Raw genomic sequence first — 22,784 nt, 5'->3', positions numbered from 1 at the left:
GGGTTAAGAGCACTCTGCTGTCCTCACAATTGAAGACACTCATCAATTACCAAAATGTAGCGACAAACACAGAAAGAATTAAAATTAAATGGTCTCTAAGGTGGAAGAAATAGAGACTGACTCTACCATGGAAATTATTTACCTGTGAGAATGCTGGGGATAATACATTGTTTTTAACATAACAAATAACTATTGATAATCACTAAACATTGTCCAAGAGAACAAATACCATCTTTTAAACAAATCTGTGTAAATGCACCAATATTCCACACATTCTAGAAATGGTTTTTCAAGAACTTACCTCTCTTTTTTTAGCTTCATTTGTACTGTATTTTGGAAAGAGGTAGGAAAAAATATTCCCACAGCAGCAGGCAACATGTACCAAAGGACCCTCTTTTCCTAAACTCAAACCTGATGCAACAGCCAAGACTAAAGTAATTGTTTTTATCATCAAAGTCCACTTCCCCAAGTAACCTCTGATGATGAAGCCGCTCAAAATAGTTTTTATCTGTAAGAAATGAAAAACTGTATCTGTTACTGCATTCTTCAATTTTCAGAAAATAATTAATCCTTTTATTTTAGCCACAGAACTTCAAGGCCAGCTTTTTCAAATGACTAGCTTTGTCACACTTTAAAACATGTATCATTCAGATTGTCACACTGAGTCTATCTGTTTACCAGAAGCTTTCCATTTGCAACTTACTCTAGAACACTGGATAATAACACACAACTAACTGCATTATAAATTGTTATCTAGTAGAAATTTAATCTACAGCAACTTCCAAGACTGGTTTCGTTAAGTTTATTATGTAAATTATTGAGCGAAAGGCAGAAAATTTCCAAAGGAAAAATAAACCTGCTAAAACCATACTCAAGGTCATCAATTGCAGCAATATCCCAACTTGCACAAATATCACCCCTGTTTTCTCTTCATGTTTTACCATCACTGCATAAAAATCAACAGCAGATTTCTTCACATAAAGATGGAAAAGATCAGCCTACCTCCACCAAAAAAATGTGACACTTGCTAAAGGTATTACTGTGCTTAACAATGCTTTATTATTAGCCTGGAAAAATGCCCACATAGAGTAAATAGTACACAGCTATCATAGGAGAACATGTCCATAAATAGGATGTACACAAAACACTGGGCAGCTGTGTCGAGAAAGTAAAGACAGCTAGATTTCAAAACCAATTTAAGATGAAATTTCTTCCAAAATAATGGCACAGAACTACCCCAGGCCTAAATAGAGGCCAATTAAAAAAAACATATTTACAGAAAAACTGAAGATGTGAGACTGACCAGAACTGATTTGACTTTGGATTTTTCTCTCCCATTCTGTGGATAGCAGCAGACAGCAATTGGAAATGGAGAGTTTTTGAGGATATTACACATTTCACACTGTGACTGCCTTGGTTTGTGCTAGTTAAGGCAACCAAAGCCATTGCAACAAAAGATTGATAGCTCTATCAAACAACCCATACTGTGTCAACTAACCACTGCTCTCTTATCACCATACGGAGGATGCACTTTAGGGAAGATTTGGAAATCATTCTTCAGTGTTTCTTCATGGAAATCCAAATGCTTCCTTAAAAAGTGGTCCTGACAGAGGCAAAATCTACTAACCCAGGAGATTTTTTAAAATTTGGGTTATTTTTTCAGAAACAGCACAATTACATGTTTTCAATTTGAATGCTTGTATTAATATATTTTCTCAAAGGCACAGGGTGCTTCCTCTTGCCTTCCCCCTGACCCACTAAGGCAGCAGTAATTTACACATTAATATGAAACACCTATAATAAACATATATTAGTTAGACCTCACCTCAGGTATCCCTGAGCCACAGGCGTAGGGAGCAAATACCTTCACCAGAGAAACTGCTAAGAAGGCAAAGCTCAATGCCCAGAAAATGTACATTATGTAGTTCATTATGTATGAACCTGGGCCCTAAAAGCAAAAACAAAGAGTCAGAAAATAGATTTGACATAAGAGCAAAATCACTACTTAAAATAATCCAGAAGTACTCTTGCTGCAAGTACATTTATACACACATTTTGAGGCACAATAATTATTGCCAAGAGAGAGTTTTGTTTGAAAAGCATAAAGTCATGACACCTACACATTAGCACAGACTGGGTTATAAAAGGTAGAAAGTATTCTAACACTACATCTTAAACAGAAAAAATAAACATAGAACAGGTATATATTTTTAATAGCTAGTAAGTGCTAAAATCTAGTGAATATTGAGTACATCTCCCTTATTTAAAATGTGGTAGAAAAAATGAAACAAATCTATTCTTAGTTATCAGAGAACACCATAAATGGATTTAATTTACATATAGCTATGATCAAATTCTCACGTTATTAACAGTTCTATATTCTCATAACTTCCTTACATTTGCAATACTCCAAGGCCCCTTGCAGTTCATGAAACACACATTTATTGCACTGTAATCTATTAAGCTATTCAAATGCTGAAAAATGGCACAGACAGTACAAACCAAATTCATGTTTAGAATCCTAACCTTAAGCCCATTATTTTCTTTCTCCATTCAGTCAAGCTGTTGAACAAGACCATCAAAGAATACTCACTTCTGCTTGCCCAATTATTAGTTCTGCCCATGTTTTCCACTGCGGACATTTATCTCGCTCTTCAAATGTGGTCTCGTTTGAACCCCAACAACACTGCTCATGGTTAAACCACAAAGCACTGAGGCAAATGCCTTCCTTTAAGTCAGTCATCCAGTCAGCAGCTATGTCAATTAATCCTGCCAACGCCCCTGTTGTAGAAACAGTTTTGTATTAATGTTCTGGTAAACGGAAATAACACACACAGCAAAAATGAAGCAATGTGCTTGTATTAACTGAATTAAACAGATATTTAATATACGACTGACTTTCAGGATTATATCCTGTTTTCATTATGGTAAGACTAATATTTGCTGAAGAATTAAGTGCTTTGTATATTTCCCAAATTAAATGAGATTTATTTTTTTTTTTTGCCTATACCGCAGTTCTCCAATAGCCCATTGAAACCAAGGAGTTAAGAGTAAAAAGAAAACTGTTACTTTTTTGTGATGGACCATTTTATAGGGCACCAAGCCTCTGGAAAGAGATGGCATTAACCTGTCTAAAAGGTGGAAAAGGATTCTAGCCCATGTGCTGGCAAGTCAAAAGCAGAATCCAAATTATTAAAACACAAACATAAGATTTCCTTGTGACTGAACTCAAAGCAGTACCATTTAAGATCCACTAGACATACAAGAGAAGGCATCTGAGACAGAAAAATCTACCAGTGTTCAAGACCAGAATTTGTTCATTTTGTTGCTCAGAAACAGAATAAAGGAATTTTAATAAACAGCAGCTTGGGGGTTTGAAAACACCATAGTGCATGTTCCCACTGAAATTATCAGAAACAATTTCCAGTAATTATACTCCTGGTTTGTGCATCCGGAAGTATATAAACATACTACAAACTTTGCATATATAATAATTTATATGTGATTTGTGAAAGCAATTATGTATATACCTAAGCATTAATTATACTGTTACCATGCTTTTAAGAGGCATAGCTTTACTTCACAACTATTTTTCCTAACGCTTCATCTAAAATGTCTGTTGTAAGTACTTTTTTGAAAAACTGGGCACAAAGTTTGTGACCTTTCCTTCCTGCAGGTTTTAGTCATTTCAAACTATACTAACAGAAAAAGCAGTAGCACTGCCCGATGGCTCGGCCACAAACTATTGGACGGTTTTTTGTCAAATTCATGCTAAAACACATTAAGAAGGAAAGAGAGAATTGAAGTATAAGTCATCAAACTCTACCTGTTCAAGTCAGTATTTTCTGTGGAAGGACCACTGTAAAAGTAGGACATAAACATATAGCTAGAACTACTCTATAAATACATGCTTTACAAGGAAGTGTGCTTACCAAAACTACACGTATACCAGAACTATTTTTACAATCAACACTCTCACAAGAAATCCTACAGGTAAAAACCAAAACTTCACAAAAAGGGAAAACTTAAATCTCAATCACAGGATTAAAGAACATCGATAGTTTAGTAGATGGAAATTCAAAAACACTCGAGAAACTCTGTAAATTCAGTGAGGACTTTGGTTCCCATTTGATCAGTAAACCCTCACCTCAAAATGGTGAAGCCTGTAAATCAAGATAGTCAACTTTTTTCTTCCCTATGGAATTGTTGTAGTAGATTGAACCAGCTCTTAGCTGGGTTGGTGGAGAACAAAGGAAAAACACAATAACTGTACTTGTTGATAAATATAAGACAAGACTCCTTTGTGTTTTCATTTACCTGAAGCCAAACCAGTTAATGTGACGACCAACCATCCTGACCATGCATCGTACAAACTTTTGGTCATCTCCCATGCTGATTCTTTCTTCTTGCTGTTAATCTGCAAAGAGAAATTGATATGTAGAGTTGTATGTATTTCTGTAATATGAATAATGAAAAAAAAAGGAAGTATGACATACAAATTGCATGATGCAAGCTGCAGGCAAATAAACCCTCTCTTGAAACCACAAGAGTTCTGCTTGTATTTAGTGCTTTACATAGATAAGTCAGCTTAATTATTCAGACATCAAGTAACTGGCAGAGAAACATATATTTGCTTGATTTAAAGAACTAAAATTCAAGAAATGCACTATTAGGATAATTGAGTATTTTCAATGGCACACATCTAAAAATGTGAATTGTAACATTATTTCCCTCTTATAGATTAAATATTTTTGAACCTCAATTTAACTGTTAGAATACTAAGTTTTTTCATATGATTCAAATTCCAAAACTGCTACTTCAAATATAAACATATTTATCTTTAGACTAAAAAACACATAAAAGTAAAATAAAACAAAAAAATTTGGATAACTACCCTATAGTACTTCTAGACAACTGTTAGTAATGACACCTTAAGTCATTGTAGTGAAAAAGTTGCTATTCTTATTTTATCCTTATTTACTCTGCGCATTTACCTGCAGCGGCACCAACACACTTGTGTCAGTATAAAAGCAATATACATCACACTTCCCTTTTCTGTACAAGTACCACCAAAACCACTATTGTATTAATCCAAATACATCTACACTGGAAAATAGCCTTAAATATACTAGCATGCAAAAAATTCAGTACTTTAAAAATGGTATTTGGGTGACAGGGACCTATTCCTGCTCTATTAAATTACTGCTTCCTTTCCAAGTAATAATAATGCTGCAAGACTGCAGGTAACCAGCTAAGCAGTGCCTTCTAAACAGTATTCAAGTAGTTCTAGCTGATGTAACTATGTTCAAATGTAAAGGATATGCATATATTTGTATGTGTTTCTAAATCAGACCTTAACTCCAACATCCAAGCAAAAAAGTACTGTTATTTATCTCAAGTACCCGTCTATGCCTTTCTCTGTCTTTGCACTTCTCTCGAACCCAGTCGATGGTATGGAAGTCATCGTATGTTCCTACTCCAGGAATTGGCTCATCCAGAAGGTCCAGTAAATGTGTTGAACTGTTGATATTTCCTCCATTTGTCATTGTATAATGAGTTCCTAGAGCAGAGAAACACAGGAATCAATCAATTCTGCAATACATGAAATATTCAAACTATGTTCATAGCACAAAAAATTCTGAGCAACCGATTAAGACACTTTCCACAATATGCATATTGTATTGTCATTTAGGTCTCTCAGTGTTGCATGCCATCTCCTACACATCTAAACCTTTTTACTGTCATTCAGCTGTAAGTTAAAGTTGTGTATTTCACACAAGTATTTCATACTTTGTGTTTCCATTGGTTAAATACAAATGTATTAGTCAAATTACTGTTCTGTTTTGTGTACAGACTCCAGAAGAAGTTCAACAGAAACAAGTGGAAAAAAGAGCAGCTTTGACACACATTTAACTTGAAGTTCATTTCAGTTTATGAACTACCAGAGGAAAATTTGTTTGTACAAAAAGAAAGCAAGGATGATTAGCTAGAAAGTTCACAGTGCCTTCATATGTTAGCACTTATTTCTAAATATACATTCTATTGATTACCAATCTCTCCCACACATCTAAACCAAACCTAAACTAATAGATTGCAAGTGCAGCTAAAAGGCAACAAAAGCCAAACAAATACTCATATTTTGGTTTTATTTTTTTCAGGTAAATCGCAGAACAGTCTTTGGTCATGAAAAATTGGAAATACTGTATAAAGAAAATATCTTCTGCTAATTTGTCATCACTAGCTAGTTTCTTCATAAGCAGCTTGCAGAGCAACAGCCCTATGAATATTTACTGCATAGTAAATGCAGTATTTACTGCATAAATACTACTGATCAGATTAAGAACAAGAGGGGTATTGAGAATTTTTCAATTTTCAAAAGTGAATAAGAAAGTTTTACTTTTTTTAACCTTTCAAATGTCATAAATTCTGTAATATATTGGCTTCTTTTTCTTAGTCCTCACTTGTTTGACTAAGAACAAAATAATTTGCCCAATAGTATATGGCACACCACAGTAATCTCTATTCATGAAGACGTAGGCTCAAGTTGACCAAGATTTCTGTCAGTTCAGACAGACACCAGAACTCACTTCACTAGATTGATATTGGGATGTTTAGACAGGTGGGATTTTTTTAAGCCGGGTTTGTTTTTTGTGGGGCTTTTCTTTTGTTTTTGTTTTTAATTCCAGGCCTCTTTAATTGAGCTTCTTGGTATTGCCAGTTGAAATTTCCAACTAACCAAAACACCAAAACTAACAAACAAAAATTTGTCAAAGGACCTACCTGTAAACTTCCAAATGTTACAAATGCTGAGTTCACCAGCCCAAGCCCTCACAACAACTCATAATTAGATTTATACATAAGTAAAGTGTGCCTTTTCCTTTACAACTGTGAATTCTAAGATCTAGAAGCAGTGTGACACCTGACGTTATACTCTGACCAAAGTGGTGCCTCAGTCACGTATTGCTTAAGAGGTCAAGTTGATGCCTACTATATAACACATTGCTTATTGGGACATTTTCTTAGTGGTGAAAGACAAACCAAGAAAATAACACAAAATTCATATTAAGACAAAATGCAAACTATGATATTCAAGATTCACAAACAACTATTATTACAAATTCTATAAAGATTAAAAGAAAAGTACAGAAGACAATGCAAATGTAGCAGACAGCTCCCCAGTAACATCACTACCATTCTTTTAGGTGACCCTGGCTCCCATCTTTAGCTTAATACTTTTTTCCCCAGCCTATGCCATACTAAATTCCCCCTCATCTATTTCCCAGAGCTAAGCCTTGTAAATCTCTTCTGAAAGCTGCAGTTAGTCTCTCTTAAGGCAGACGTAAAGAAGCATTACCTATCCTTCCATTAATAAAAAGCTAACAACCACAACAATTCAAATCAGATTTGCTAACAGAGGTGATTGTGAAAACCTTGCTTTAGGATATGGGATTCCATTCTCTTGCCATTTCCAATTCTCCCAACTAGAAGTCTAAAATACATGTCAGGTTAGCTGAAAGGGCAAGGGGATCTTGTGGAAGACATAATAACAAAATTCACAGTGTAGTAACTAGTTTAGTTCTCAAAATTAAGATAGTAACAGAATATCTTATTAAAATATTATACTTACATGAAATCAGCTTCCTTTGGCAAAGCAAGGGGACATAAATTAACCTCACCCACGGCTTAATTATTAATCTCTAACAAAGTTACAACATGATCACAGTTTCCTGAACCTGAGTGAGTAGGGTTGGGCCAAAGCTTGTCTTTGCTCTGGAGGAGTTGGTTTTATGCCCTGCTATATATGAAGCAATACCAAACTACAAGGAGCATGCAATCCTATGCCACAGAACACAAAGGAAAGTTAAGAGTTATAAATGTATCACAAGCAGTAGGATTTATGCATATCACAAGGAGCTAAATTGGAATTCCCTCCAGGGGATTATCAGAGATGCCACCATCAGAGATGGCACTATATTAACTGCACCTGACCCATAGCAGAACTTGGAGTAGACTACAAAGGCTGGTCATCGTCTAGATACAGTAAAAATCCCACTGAAATTGTGTCAGGTTCCTACTTTGCCAACAGTTGCTGGTACACCAAAGACTGGACTATGAATGATTATTGTATGATGGGGAAGAGCCACAGAAGAAGATATGAAGCTGAGGAGGAGGCTTTGTTGCATCCAGAGCTGCCATGAGTTCTGATGTGATAGCTGAATAGCCTGAATAGCCGTAGTCTTGTATCAAGTGAGAAAACAGGCAGCAGTGTGGTAGAAAGGCATCCTTAGCGGACCATGAAGAGGGCAACTCTACAAAATCTGATGCTCTGTATCTAAGACACAGAAATCTGAGATGACATTCTCCTGTGAGTGTTAAGATCTATGTAGTACACAACTATTCTAAAGGAGATTTTAAAGAAATATACTTTTACTAAGACTCAATACTTTTCCAAGCTTTCGCTTCCCTTTCTACCCTTCCTTCTCTAGCATTTCACACAGCAAGATGCTCCTTCCAGCTATGAAGACACTGATTCTCATCAACATAAACACATAAATTCTCACTATTTACTCCCAGTTCCAAAGTGTCATTAAACGTATTTTCAACGCAATGCTAAAACCCTTACCAGAATACAAATACTTCATTACAACATTCTTACCATCAGGCAGGAAATCGTTATTGTTAGATAGATAAATTGTAGCACTTAGCAAACCTTCAGAAGTATTTCCCCCTTCCTTCCTCTCTCTCCTCCCCAGTCCTCAAGTTTCAAGATGCTTTCTCAGGCCACATGCTTTTCACCAAAATAGGGGCAGGTTTGGTCTTAAAAACCACAACAAGCACTATGCCTATACAAGATGTATAGGCATAGCCTCTAGCTATGATAATAGAACACTTCTGATGTTCATATGAGGACACCTAAGCCATTCTGGAGCTGTAAAGAAAGTAAAGGCATTTTGTTACATATGAGTTTGCTTAAGTTTTTATGGGACTGGAAGCTAATGCAGAACTTTTATTATTACTGCTATTCCAAAGTATTCCAACGTTACTAGAGAGAGGGGAACAGTAGTATACTGATCCTCTCAGAGGCCTGGTACAACTCAAGAAGCCTTATAAAGTAAACACAGCCTCTCCACATTTTGCAAAAATAAGGCAAAATCACAGAATAGTTTCAGTTGGAAGGGACCTTAAAGATCATCTAGTTCTTGCACAAGGACACGTTTCACTAGACAGGTTGCTCAAAGTCCCATCCAACCTCGCCCTGAACACTTTCAAGCATGGGGCATCTACAGCTTCTCTGGGCAACCTGTTCCAGCGCCTCACCACCATCACAGTAAATAATTTCTTTCAATATCTAATCTAAACCTCCTCTCCATTTGAAGCCTTTCCCCCTTGTCCCGTCACTACACACTCTTGTAAATAGTCTTTCTCCTTTTTTCTTCTAGGCTCCTTTTGGGTACTGGAAGGCAACAATTAGGACACCTCAAAACCTTCTCTTTTCCAGGCTGAACAAACCCAACCCTCTCAGCTTTTCCTCATAGGAGAGGTGCTCCAGTTCTGTGATCATCTTGGTGTCCCTCTGCTGGACTTGCTCCATCAGGTTAGTGTCCTTCCTATCCTGGCTACCCAGAGCTGGATGCAGCACTGCAGGTGGGGTCTCACCAGAGTGAGGCAGAAAAGAATCTCCTCTGTCTCCTGCTTTGGATGCAGCACAGGTTTTCCTGGCTGCAAGTGCACATGGCCAGGTCATATCCAGCTTCTCAGCCACCAACACTCCCTTGCACTTGGTCTTGTTAAACCTCATGAGATGCCCACAGGTCCACTTCTGGAGCTTGTCCAGCTCCTTCTGGATGGTATCCCATCCTTCAGGACTGTCAACAGCACCAGTCAGCTTGGTGTCATCTACAAATTAGCTAAGCATGCACTCGATCCCTTCATCTGTGTCATTAATGAAGATATTCAACAACACCAGTCTCAATACTGACCCCTGAGAGACACCACTTGTCACTTACCTCCATCAAGACTGAGAAATTAAACCCTCCCCCCGGATGTGATCATGCAAGCAATTTCCTATCCATCTAATGGCCTGTCCATGAAACCCATCTCTGTCCAGTTTAGAAAGAAGGATGCTGCGGGGGACCATGTCAAAGGCTTTACAGGGGTCCAGACAAATGGTGTCTATCTGTAACCCTTCCCTTTTTCACTGAAGGAATCACTCCGTCATAGAAGGCCATTGAGTGGGTCAGGCACAAACCTTGTTGAAGCTGTGCTGGCTGTCCTGAATCTCAACATGTAACTGCTGTGAGCTGCTGCAATCACAGACTGCAAGCTTATAGACAGTAAGCTTCTAGATAATAAAAGCAACATGCTTCTTCAGAAAAAGGAAACTCTTCTGAGGGATTCAGTCACTGTAGGTCTTGAATGAACTACCTTCCAGAAAGGCAGCTGACTTTTGTTATCCTTCCGTGCATGTAATTCCAAGCCTTGAGCACAATCCTTTCTCAACAATCAGCTCTGGTATTGTGAAGAACTGTTTCAACTGAAGTTGTTAAAAAAAAAAAAAAATTGCACAACAATAAAAGAAAAAATTGTAATAAGCATTGAGGTTACCAGTAAAACACTATACTTCGGGACATCTGATGAGAATTAAGTACAAGAAAAACAAAAATGCTACGCAAATGAAACCAGAATAAGAGAAGTGGATTCCAACCCCATAAAAATAAAGCTCTCCTATCTGAAGAAGTGAAGGATTTTTTCTTCTTCCTTTTTTTTTTAAATTTTAATGAGAATGTAAAAAATATAATCCAAAATTGCTTGAGATGATAATACGTCTGACAAAAAATGAACAGTCCTTTCCATATTGCTCTCCTGCATTTCTCTCTGAACATGAAGTTACACTCAGTGGCTGTTGAGTCCCTACACTGCTCCAGCCTCCTGCTTTGCCTAGCTAGTTTCTCCTGATGGAACCACTAGCAAAAATAATTACAAAACTAATATTTTGCTATACTCACAGAAGCTGTTTTATATATCAGGATTCCTCCCTGCCTTTTGCCCCGCATTAAGGCAAGGAATATCTCTTCTTTCGCATTTTATAGATGTGCCTCACACAAGCAGTGTTCAATCTTGATTGATGTTGGAACTATGATAAACATGACAGAAAGCTGATTTACATAGTTTACACACAGCAATCTTGAGGCCACGCACAGTATTTTTAAGGGCGGCCTCACCTCCTGTAGAAGTAATCCCATACTGCTTTGTCTTTTTACAACTCAGGAGATTTCTTTCAAATTTGAAAGTAACCCTGGAACACATGCAGCTGATGAAAGGTGTTTTTTAAAGAAAAATACCTGGTAAGTTTATAGCTAATTTATTCCACACAAGAAAGGGTTTTTACAACATACATGCTGCTCTCAATTAATGAATAACTGTTCAACAATCCTCCCCAACTCTTTCCTTGCGTTCCTTCTTTTCTCATAAAAATAATGAGAAGAGAAACATCGAGATTTAAGACAAATGCTATGTCCTGGGTAGTCAAACGATGCACGACAGATTTTTATGTGGTAATCCCCCACGTGATTATCTGAGCAATTAACCAGTATCACCTGGAGAACAAATCCTCACAGCTACACCCTCGCACAAGAATAAGGTACAGAACTGAGACCTGAACAAGCTTCTCAAGAGGGTGGCTATCAGAGTTAACAACGCACCATTATCTTACGATTAAGCTTAAGACCCCTTCAATATGCTACCCAGCACATGATACCCATCTTCTGAATGCACTTCACAAAATATACCGTTGTCTCAAACTGAGCCTCTGTGACTTTATTCCATTTTAAGAAATGAGACGTACCCCTTGGGACATAATTACACAGTAAGACTGAACTGATCTAACTGACTGCTGGCACACAGAGTAGATGTTGCTCCCCCTGTTTCTCCCTGCCGTTCCTGGTCACACACTCCCACTCTCACCCTTGAATCAGCTCTGACACCCTTGATCTGACTGCACAGTAAACCAAGCCGACATGCTAATCCAACTAAGCAGACAGAACTAACAACAACAACAAAAAAATCTGCCATTATATGGAACTGGAATCAAGTTTCTGTGCTGTTGGAGAAGAAACATAGCCAGTGCAAGGGCAAAAACTGAGAGAATAGATGGGGAGCAACAAGTTCACTTCCTTCCATAGTCTGACAGCAACAAACTGTCAGACTAGTTATCCTGAAATACATAAATGCACCCTTGGGGTCTTGTTAGATTTTAATTATAACTTTCTGCCGGAAACAACTCAAAACTATAAATATTAATGTCCAGACACTATACAGTAACATCTATTTCACACAGCTCAAAACTCCCAAAGGTTTAGAAACATTCCAAAGTTGTGAAATCAACAACAGATAAACAATGTCAGTGCTGTATTCAAAGACAGAGCAATAACAGGTCCTAATTTCTCAAAGGTATTTCTCTACAAGCTATGTAATTGCTAACTCTTGCAGTAGGAATAGCTGCTGCTGCTCACCCATCCTTTTTTCTAAACAACGCACGACTACACAGCATATGCCTCAGCTGCTGCTCTTATGGCTGACAGCAGTGCAACGCGTCTCCTTTGGGCTACTCCCAGCAGTGTGAAAGGAGGAGGGGAAAAAAATAAATGCACCTCTGGGAGTGAAAATGAAGCTAGTCAGATTACAATAAAGGCTGGAATAAGCTCCCCCTGACATGACCATCCAAATCTGCTGAGTGTTAAAATCAGCAGGGCTGTAGCTTTCCAGAGGCCAGATTCTAATCCAAGGCTTTGCTTCACCCGTATGTCCTTGGGTATTAGGTGGCAAGGGGAGTGGAGGCAGGGAAGCACCCTGCGTGCAAGGCACACTGTAATGATCACATGCTTGTAACAAAATTTGCATACACGAGGTATGTGTTAGTGCCTCAGTTTCTTTCTGTCTCCATATTCAGACCTCAAATTTTTCCATTTTGAAAACTGAGGCTTTTGAAATTTGAGGCTTTCAATTAAAAAGACAAGAAACAATCAACAGTTTATTTAAATTCGTCTGTAACCACTCAAAAAGAGTCAGTGAGCACTATTTCCTTTTCCTGGCTAGAAGCAATTTTTAAATTTCAGAATCAAAAATACAGCATACAATGCCACTGTTATTCACTACTGTTGATAATTAACGATGTTGAAGTCCTTGCAATCAAGTAATACATTCCACTTTGTGTCCAACTATGAATTTTCAGCACGTCTCTTCAGTTAGCTCTTTTAACTGCATCCAAGACTTTCAAAAAGACACTGGTCTCTGCAATACAGTCAAAATGCACATAAAATTGACACAACTATATATACAAAAACTGGAAAAAATCAGCTGGAAAAAAGCTGACAAATGGGAAACAGGAAGACACAGAACAAGTCTTGAAGAACATGGATAAGCTGTACTATTTACCAAAGTACTGCATGATAATACCCTCCACTTCATCTGCCCCCAAATAGACCTGGATTTAAAAATAACCTTTTAAAAAGTAGGACTCAAATCATAGTTCAATAGTAGCACCTCGGAGGTAAACCAAAACTTTTGAAGATTTGTGTCTGTCACAAATGGACATGGGAAAAAAAAAATAAAAAAACCCTGAGCTTTGGCTTTTCACTTCAGGTGAAACAAACATTTCTGTTTCTTAATGCAGCACCCAAAAAAAAAAAAAAAAAGAAGAAGAAGAATTCTTGCTATAGATTTCTTTTCCTGTAGTCATAAAGGCAGATGGACTATGTTTCTTTAGTTATGTCCATGATGAACAGGGATTCAGATATGCAAGTGAAAAGCTGAGATCCTCCCACTTCTAAATTTGCAACTTATATTTAAGATTAATAATGAGCAAGGAGATGAGAAAAATAGAAGGTATAAAAAAATCTATAAAGCTAGATAAAGCAAACATTACAAAAGGGAAGTTATCTATGATCTAACAATGACCAAGGCCATAAGAGTCAGAACGCCAGAAATTTAGATAATTAGATTTTTAAGTGCCGCTGCTGCATGTACATAAGAGCAACTTACTTATAAGTTGGTTTAGAGGGCAAAGACAGGATGCAGCAAAAGTAATAATTCTGCTAATATGATTACCCCAATCAGACCACATTCAGGCCCCAGGGGGGAATAATCTTGATCTGTTCATTAGCTTTCTAATATCTCAAATAAGAAAACATCAATTTTTTTTCAAAACTGAGAAACATGCTACATAGAGAACCTTACCAGGTCTACAGCACATAAAAACAGGGAACCTGAAACTACAGTACCTAAATGAACTGTAGTTACATCTGATGAAACTTTATGTTAATCAACAAAGTTAAATAAGCTAAATTCATAATTGAAAATGCTTATCCCTCTTTTATACAAGGAACTTTAAAATAAAGCACAGCAGAAATACAGTGCCATATTCATATTGAGTTTCTCCAAGTTATGTTTTTTCTCAAGGTACTTAAAGTTAGAGAAAGATAATAATCTTGATCACATTTTCTGTGGAGAACATGTAATTAATCCAGAAAAATAATTTTTTAACTCTCCGTCTGCCACCAATAAAATTTCAGGGTCAAGCTCTAGCTCTGAACATGTGTACACAACTTTCATACCCATTTATTTCAAAGGTCACACTGGTATTGACTTTTGATTTATTACTAATTCTTAAACATTAGAGGTCCTTAAGCAGAAATGCAGCCTAAAAGTCTAAGTTTTATCACTTAGGAAGATCTGAACGGGCTCAGTATGCATCAGACTCAAAGTCATCCTAGGATATTATTAAATAATCTCTGCCCCACAGCTTTCAGTAACAGGTGAGGCTCCAGGTGGCTGAGAGTTTTCCCCTATGTTACTATTAATATTGTCTAAGCAAGAGAAGTTGCACCTTCAAGGCTGGTGACTGGTGCACAATAATTGTGACTTATTCTGTCTCCCCAAAAAATTAGATCTACTAAAACTAAGTCATCAGTAAACCTGCGTGTTCTTTATATACATACTTTTCACATCTCTTGGCGACTTACTCAGAGATTATTAGCAAAACAAAATTTCATTAATTTCACTTGAGGACTTCCAATTTCTTAAATCTAAGACATGTTTACATATATGTAGAAAATAACTGGGAGTCAACAAAGTTTATGCCTACTAAAGATCAAGTCTTGCTTGATCTGGTAGCCTGGCCACCCTACACGTACTGCTATTGCTCAGATTTCAAATTTTTATAGCGAGGTAAAATGAGTGCTTATTTAGGAATAATAAAAAGAGGGGCAGGGGTAAAGAAATCAGAGTGTGAGCATGTATATGAATGGCTAGAAGACAAGCAAGACACTGATACTGAAACTTCTGAACTTTCAAAAGGGTCGAGTAAAAATGATGCGAAAATAAATCTGAGGGCAACACAAGTAATTTATTTACACAACGTATGTTGCAGTATATGGTTTGTTATATGAAAAATTCTTACAAAAATGTACATGCCGGTCACTTGTGATTTATGCAATCCTAAATCAGAATTTTAAACCCTTTCTGAGAACAATATTTTTAACTGTAATTTAGTAGAGAAGAGAGCAGAAGTGAACCATGTTCCTGAATTTTTATTTATGTGTCAGGGAGGATAAGTAGGTCTGGAACAATTCATTTAGTATCACATAAAAAGAAGTCTTAGGACAGCACAAGTCAAAGGATCTCCTGGTAAGAAGTATTCAATCATTCTGTTTAGCTCCCTGTTTTTTAAGAGATAGTTGTGAGTAATCCACATAAAAGATAAACACAATAAATATGTATTTTTTTATCTTTCCACTTGATGTTTCAGAGTGTACTTGCACATGAAAAAAAACCTTCTTAAGGCAAGCAAACAGATCAGGGCTTTAATAACAATGTATTATAATACTTTGTATTTCATCTCACTGAACATTAGTGAAGGCCGTTAATTAAACCTCAAAGACCCCTGCTAATTTAAGCAGCCATTTCATAATTGCTGAGGTACAGCTACTTTGGGTGAGCCACTGCAGTCAATTAGCGCAACAAATGCTTTGATGTTACAAAGCAATTTTTCAAGATGTGAACATCACTCCGCAGGACATACAAGTTGTCGGTATGTGAATAAGGGAAAAAATCACCAGCCTTTGACAATGAAGTCTGCTTTCCTGGAATATCTTTACCCACGTTCTCTGAGCTTGTTATCACAATGCTGTGAAATCTATGTGAGAGCAAAAAAAAAAAAAATCTTGGTAGTACCCAAGGTAACGTCAAGAATTTACTCTGAGTTTCTGGTTTTGTCTGCCAGCATTTTGAGCTTTATTTTAATAGCTGAATCACAATAACAGATTACTGTGACATATTGAACCAGCAGGAAATACTCACAAATTTTGGTTACATCTATTGGATTAAGTCTGGAGTCATCTTCTTATGAGACATACTGTCATGGTTTGATAAGCACTTGAAAAATTCAGAATTGCAAGAGATTATGGTGACACTATTCAGGTTTTGTTGTTGGTTGTTTGGGGGTTTTTTAATCAAAACTCCCTAGAGCAAGCCCAAGAAGCACCAGTAATATTATTTTGAAATACAGTACTAGAATATGGGAAGTATAAGCCCTAAGAGAATTCAGTGTAACTGCAAAAATGACAAGTCACAACTGGGAATTGCCTTGCTGGCCCCCAGCAGTGTCACCACAATGGAACTACATAACTGAATCCTCCACATTTCTCATTACAGTATTTTCAAACACTGTGTTTAACAGCAATACTCCAGTGCACCAGACATCACTTTGCAGTGCAAATATCTACTTTTTATATTGTAAAAAATTCACATTTCAATGTCTAACTATAACTGCAGAGTCTAAAAGTGTCATGTTAGGACTGTTTTGCAGTTCTCATATTTAAATCTATCTACAAATCTAAACTCATTGAACGGTTGAGGTTGAAGGGGATCTCTGGAGGTTATCTTATCCAAACCACCTACTCATGCAGGGCCACCTAGAGCTGTTTTCCCAGGACCATGTCCACATGGCTTTTGAGTATCTCTGAGGAAGGAAATTTCACAATCTCTCTGGGTCACCTGTTACAGTGCTCAGTCAACCTCAAAGCAAAAAACTGTTTCCTGATGTTCAGAGGGCACCTCCCGTGTTCAGTCTGTGCCCATTGCCTCTGTCACTGGGCACCACTGAGAAGTGCCTGTCCCCACCTTCTTTGCACCTTCCCTTCAAGTATTTAAATTCAGCCTTGAGAAGGTCCCAAATTCATTTTGCAAATCTTTTAAGAACACACCCACCTCAATTTCTCAGAAGTGGTTCTAAAATCTGACTTAGAGAACTACGTAGCACTTGCTAAACAGTGTAAAATTTGCTTGTATAAAAGAAACTGCATTGGAACATATTGATGTTCTTAAGAGATGCTGAGAAACGTTCTAAGAATCATAAAAAGACAACAAATAACCTTCTATGTAAACCACTAAAAGACAGATAAAATGTTAGATGAAAATAAATTATGAGCTAATTTATTTACAGAAATAAAGAGTCTGCATGGACATGCAAACCAACAAATAACACGGAGAGAAAAAAAATCATTTTATGTAAATCATATCTCAAACCTCCTCTCTAATGCTTATGCCAGCAGATATAACTGTTGATAACTTTCTAATTTTAGATTGCCCAATTTAAACAAAACTAGGAATTCACTGCATTTGTTGTTTTAAATACCACATTGTAACAGCCCAATCCAAACAAGAAAACACACTTACATCCTTCAGAATTGGAGAGCATAACTTTTTTTTTTCCTACTACAACTTCTCAGGACAAAACCAAATCTCTACAGAACATATTCTGCTTTAAATATGCAGCGAGAAACAAAATGTAAACTCAAAAGACTATTCCCCACACACACACTGTTATCACTTTTCTTTCTTATCTGCTTCCTTACAAGCAACAGTGTAAACTGAAGTAGCAGTTCCTTATGAGTTCATCAATATTTGCTGAGCTGACATATTACCATCGCAGAGCTTTCCCTTGGCATATCAAAGACGCCAACAGCCGGCCCAGTCTTAAACCCAGGTAGGGAAACTTCAAAGCCAGACAAACGCTGTTTCTATTCATGCTAGTAGAAGACAGGTAGATATCCTATTTAGTAACTAGATGATTTGCTCGTGGTCAAAAGACAAACACAGTTTTTGGAGGGGATTTTTTTCTGCACGAGATGGCTTTATTGGTTAAAAAAACACACAAGAAAAAAACCCGAGAGAGAGCGAAAGGCAAGCCTGCCACATATCGAAGATGGAGTCACAGGGCGATGAGATGTGAAGCAGGACTGATCTACCCGCAGAGAAAACCACCCCCGACAACACAGGAACCAGCCAGAACTGAATTCTCCTCCCACAGAACGCACCGGGCAGGCGAAACAAAGCAGCTCGATAATTAGCGAGCCTTCAGGTCCCTGTTTCAAACGCGGACAGCGGTCCCGCACGTACGGCTACGCAAACAAGTCACCCGAACGCCAAGCCGGCATACCTCGTTTATGCAATTCCCGGAGGGGAATGCCGTCTCCTCCCCCTCCATCGTAGGGCAGATACGGGTCGGAAGAGACATCCATGGACGTGACGAACGCGAAGCCCGCCTGCCGGCTCAGGAGGGCCGCGGCATCGCTCACGCAAGGGCGGCCGCGGGGGCCGCTGCCATGTTCGGCCGGGCCCGGCCTGCGCCGCCGCCGTGGCTCTGCAGCGCCGAGCTCTGCGGAGCGGGCTCGGCCCCGCCGCTGATGTCAGCGCGGGGCGGCCCCGCCACCTGCGCCTCCCGCCCGCGGCCCCGGCCGCACGGCACGGCACGGCACGGCACGGGGCGGGGAGCAACCGGCGGCACGGCACGGGGCGGCGGGGAGCGCCCGGCGGCACGGCACGGCACGGGGCGGGGAGCGCCCGGCGGCACGGCACGGCACGGCACGGAGCGGCCGCTGCAGCTCCCGGGAGCCGCCCCCGCCGCCGGACGGCGAGAGGGATGCGCTCGCACAGCCGAACCCGCCGAAGCTGCCACCCCGTCAACAGGTGAACGGTGGGGCCCGGCTCAGAGAAACAGGCGAAGCTGCCACAGAAGAGCTGCCCGGAGTTGCTGCACCTTTCTGGAGCCACGCCTGCTGACGCTTCTGAACACCTATAATCGCGTTTTATCTGGAAGTGAAGTTTCATGCATTGCTGGGGGCTGAGGAGAAGCCTCCTTCCTAAGCATTTTGTTTACTCTTTTCTCACATCAAAACGATTGCGTCCAAGGAACAACAACATAACCTGCCAAAAGCCAACCCCTCTGCTCCACAGGATCAGCTCACTCCATTTTCATCAATCCCCTATCCCCCATTCATACAGAACTTTTAGTCCTATAGCAGACTGACAGACCTTTTTTTTTTTTTTTTTTTTGGTGATTATTCTGGTATTACAACTGCGTAACATCCATACTCACACTACAAAGCTTGGGGTGGGGGTGGAAGACAACGTAATAAACACAAGTCCACACTTAGCTCGCATTGCTCTACACATTGATAAAATGGTCTGAGTCCCTTAAAAGTCACAGGCTCAAAATAGGCAACAACCCACATGAATGCTAACCAAGGCATTCATGTGATGCATCATCAAGCGGCGGCTGTTACAGCACTGACAAAGCCCAAGCACTTCAAACAGCCGGGATCTAAAGACAGGAAATCTTACATCGACTACATGCTTCCATTTGAAGCAGATACTATTACATATTGAATCCATATACTTACTATTTTATGTTTAATGTATGATTTTGTCCTGGTTCTATCTTGCAATTGCTGATAAGAAAAATTGATAAGACAGCTATTTTACATGAGATTTCCATAGTTGGTCCAGTGGTAATCAAATACATACGGAAGGTGTGCATATTGTTTTTCCTTTTCTTTCCCTTCAGCAGGTAGCTAAGTTAAATATGTCGCATGCCCACTGCACCAAGGCCCAGCTTCCATTTCATTCACACAGGAAACAAGGAATTAGTTTTATTGTGCATGGCCTGGCACCTCTGTAAGTGACAGACAGTTATTTTAGTTTTCAAATGCATCAGTTTCTGAAATAATTTTCCATACATGTTCTTAGGAAAGTAATTTCTTTTATAAGCCAATGTTACAAGATGTGTACTGCAAATGATCATTTTGAGGACAGAGTAGGACATAAAGAAATGTTACATTTACTTCACAGGCTTATAAATCTACTAAATGTTAAAAATATGGTTTCGATACAAACATTGAGAAAATTCTGGTTATCTCTATAGGTGGAAATTCAAGTGAGAAAAGGGGGAGTAAATGAGCATATAGCAAAATATGTTTCAAAACCTTAAAGACTACCTTTTCTCCAAGACAAAGGGAACCTTTGAGCCAGAGAAACTCAATTCTGAGAAACAGACAGCTCCATTTCCTATCACCTATACAAACAAATGCTTTTTTAAGAGTGGCCTCCAACAACAAACTTGTTAACAAAAACCCCTAAATCTTTAAGATCTTGCACATCCAAAACTTTCAGAGCCATTATGTATTACCACCATTTAGTTTTGCCTGTGAAAAGACAAACCTAAGGACCTCTTAACTTAAAATTATCATATCCCTTATTTCCAGAGAAGTACAACAGAAATCCCTGAGCATTCTTAACTCCTTACCTCAACAGAACCTGGAAGCAGTCTCTAATCTTAGTGTAAGGCTCTAAATAAAAAGTCATTCACAGCTGGAAGAAATACAACAGTTTCTGTAACCTGAAGCAAGAATTATTACAGAATGAACAGTTATTGCATTTATTATATGCTGATTATAGATGACAACACTAAAAATTCAACTTCATACTTGAGAAAATATGAAATAAAAGTTAGGAAGGACTTGCATTAACAAAGTCTGGAAGATCACTTCTACTTTAGGAGTTTGATGTGGTTATTGAAAGCCTGCAATGTCTTAAAACTGACAATAAAAATCAGTGACAACAAAGAAATGGCTCACTTGTTGGCCTAAACCTTTTCATTGGACTAAGGCAAATGCAAAATTTCTGCCCAAGGCTGAAATCCAGTTTGAGCTGGAAAAAGTGAAGGATATGGAGAGCATACCTGATTAACTGTGGATGTGAGGGAAAATTATAACAAGAGGTCTGCAGTGTAAAATAGATGACTTCATGTTCGCTACATGAAATTTCAAGAGTCCCCCTAATAAAAAAAAACAGCTCTTCAAAGGTCACTGCTTATAGACTGGCTGTCAAATACAGTCCTTTGTCTGTGCTTCAAAAGCAGAGCAGTCATTTTCCCTTCTCAGTTACCAGCAGCTTGTGTTCTCATTGTTCATAGCCATCACCACTGTGTGTATTCCCTTTCCTACAATGCCATGAAAGGTGATTTCAGTTTTTGTGTTGTTTCGGTTTTCTTATGAAAGAAAGATACTATGCATACTAACATGACAAGCAGTCTTTTTTTTTTGCAAATATCTAAACACCTATCCAATTTAATTATTCCAAATTACTCTTTTTCCACCTGATCTGAAAAAGTGCATGGCTTGAACTGATGACTTTATATTCCAAAGACTATTTGTCAGTCATTTCTGTTGTGAAGTTATGCAAATTCCAAAATTATAGTCAGCGAAACAGTGTCTCTAGCTAACTGTGTATTTTGGGTATTATGAAGCACAGAATATTATGAACACTTGTTGTAAGGCCTAAAGCAAATTTAACAATAGCTTTATTTTAAATGGCTGAGAGCCCCTTCAAATTGCCAATTCACTACATAGAACAGCTCACACATAAACAGTAGGTTTGTATAGCAGCTTGTTTCCCAAATTTCATTGTAGTAATTACAGACTGAGGTCTCAATCACAGAAATCCTCCATGCCCAAATAACTTCACACATCTGAGTGCTCCCATTGTTTGCCACAGGCATAGGCTGTGGTTAACCATAACTTAGATGCACCTGTCTTTGCAGAAGTCCATTGTTCTGAAAATACTGGAACAAACACAGGTGACACACCTTTATGGCATACTAAGAATGACAGAAGACACTTTTATCCTCTCTCCACATTTTATCTTTTCCAGTTTAGGGAAAGAGAAGAATCATATTCAAGGCAAAGTATCTGACAATATAAGAACAAGTCAGAGGTTATACAAATCAGATACACCCATGGAAATATGTTTTGAAGGGACAAAACAAGGCCAATGAAAAGAAGGGGAGTACCATGGAGGCAGGACAGCCTGCTTACCCAAAGCTGGAGGGAAGACCTTAACTCTGAAACACTTCCCACCATTTCATATTAAAAGGTAATCTAGGTTTAAAGAAGACAGCCAAACACCTTGCTACCTATAAAATAAACATGCGCTCACTTTTCCAATTACTTGGTTTATTTTGGTGACAGACGATGTACCTTGGTTGCACTAGATAATGAAAATTAAAATCATGTCTTTTATGAAATTACAAATGTAAGTTTCAGGATGCTGAATGATTTTATCAGCATGACAACAGATACCAAAAACGTGACTTGATAATTACAAATTTTAGTGTGACTGATGCAAAAGATTTTGGTGACTCTTAACTGTCATTTTCTTTTCTATTATTATTCAAAACTAAAGCTTCTCTTTCAGCAGAGCTAGAAGATAATGTTCCCTTGAAAAATGCTACATATAGAGCACTCACCAAAGTAGCTACCATCTTCAACCCTTCCAAAAGGAATTTAACTCATATAAACCTTCTCTTGAAGGGTGGCCATGAAAGCATCAGCACACAAGAGTACCCAAAGTATACATAAAATGTCTCAAAACCCTCTGTGCCTCATCAT

The 22,784-nt window shown here is 38.3% G+C and overlaps 1 protein-coding gene across 5 annotated transcripts in view; it reads right to left on the bottom strand.

Annotated features, from left to right (window-relative positions):
* The window catches only part of CLCN3 (chloride voltage-gated channel 3), a 62,240-nt gene that overhangs the window by 18,132 nt on the left and 21,324 nt on the right, over window positions 1–22,784 (bottom strand). For 3 of the 5 annotated variants that reach the window (XM_040064331.1, XM_040064334.1, XM_040064332.2), the window contains exons 3-7: window positions 5,403–5,560; window positions 4,318–4,417; window positions 2,594–2,781; window positions 1,826–1,948; window positions 302–508 (exon numbers count right to left, since the gene is read on the bottom strand). In XM_040064331.1, the coding sequence (XP_039920265.1) occupies window positions 302–508; window positions 1,826–1,948; window positions 2,594–2,781; window positions 4,318–4,417; window positions 5,403–5,560 (776 nt within the window). Of the gene's footprint in view, window positions 1–301; window positions 509–1,825; window positions 1,949–2,593; window positions 2,782–4,317; window positions 4,418–5,402; window positions 5,561–18,496; window positions 18,672–22,784 lie in introns of those variants that run through there. The other 2 variants (XM_040064333.1, XM_040064335.2) reach the window with 1 other exon arrangement.

Source organism: Hirundo rustica, chromosome 5 (assembly GCF_015227805.2).
Source record: "Hirundo rustica isolate bHirRus1 chromosome 5, bHirRus1.pri.v3, whole genome shotgun sequence".
Classification (NCBI taxonomy): domain Eukaryota; kingdom Metazoa; phylum Chordata; class Aves; order Passeriformes; family Hirundinidae; genus Hirundo; species Hirundo rustica.
Note: the sequence above shows the minus strand (reverse complement) of the source record. Positions and strands in the feature narration are given on the sequence as shown.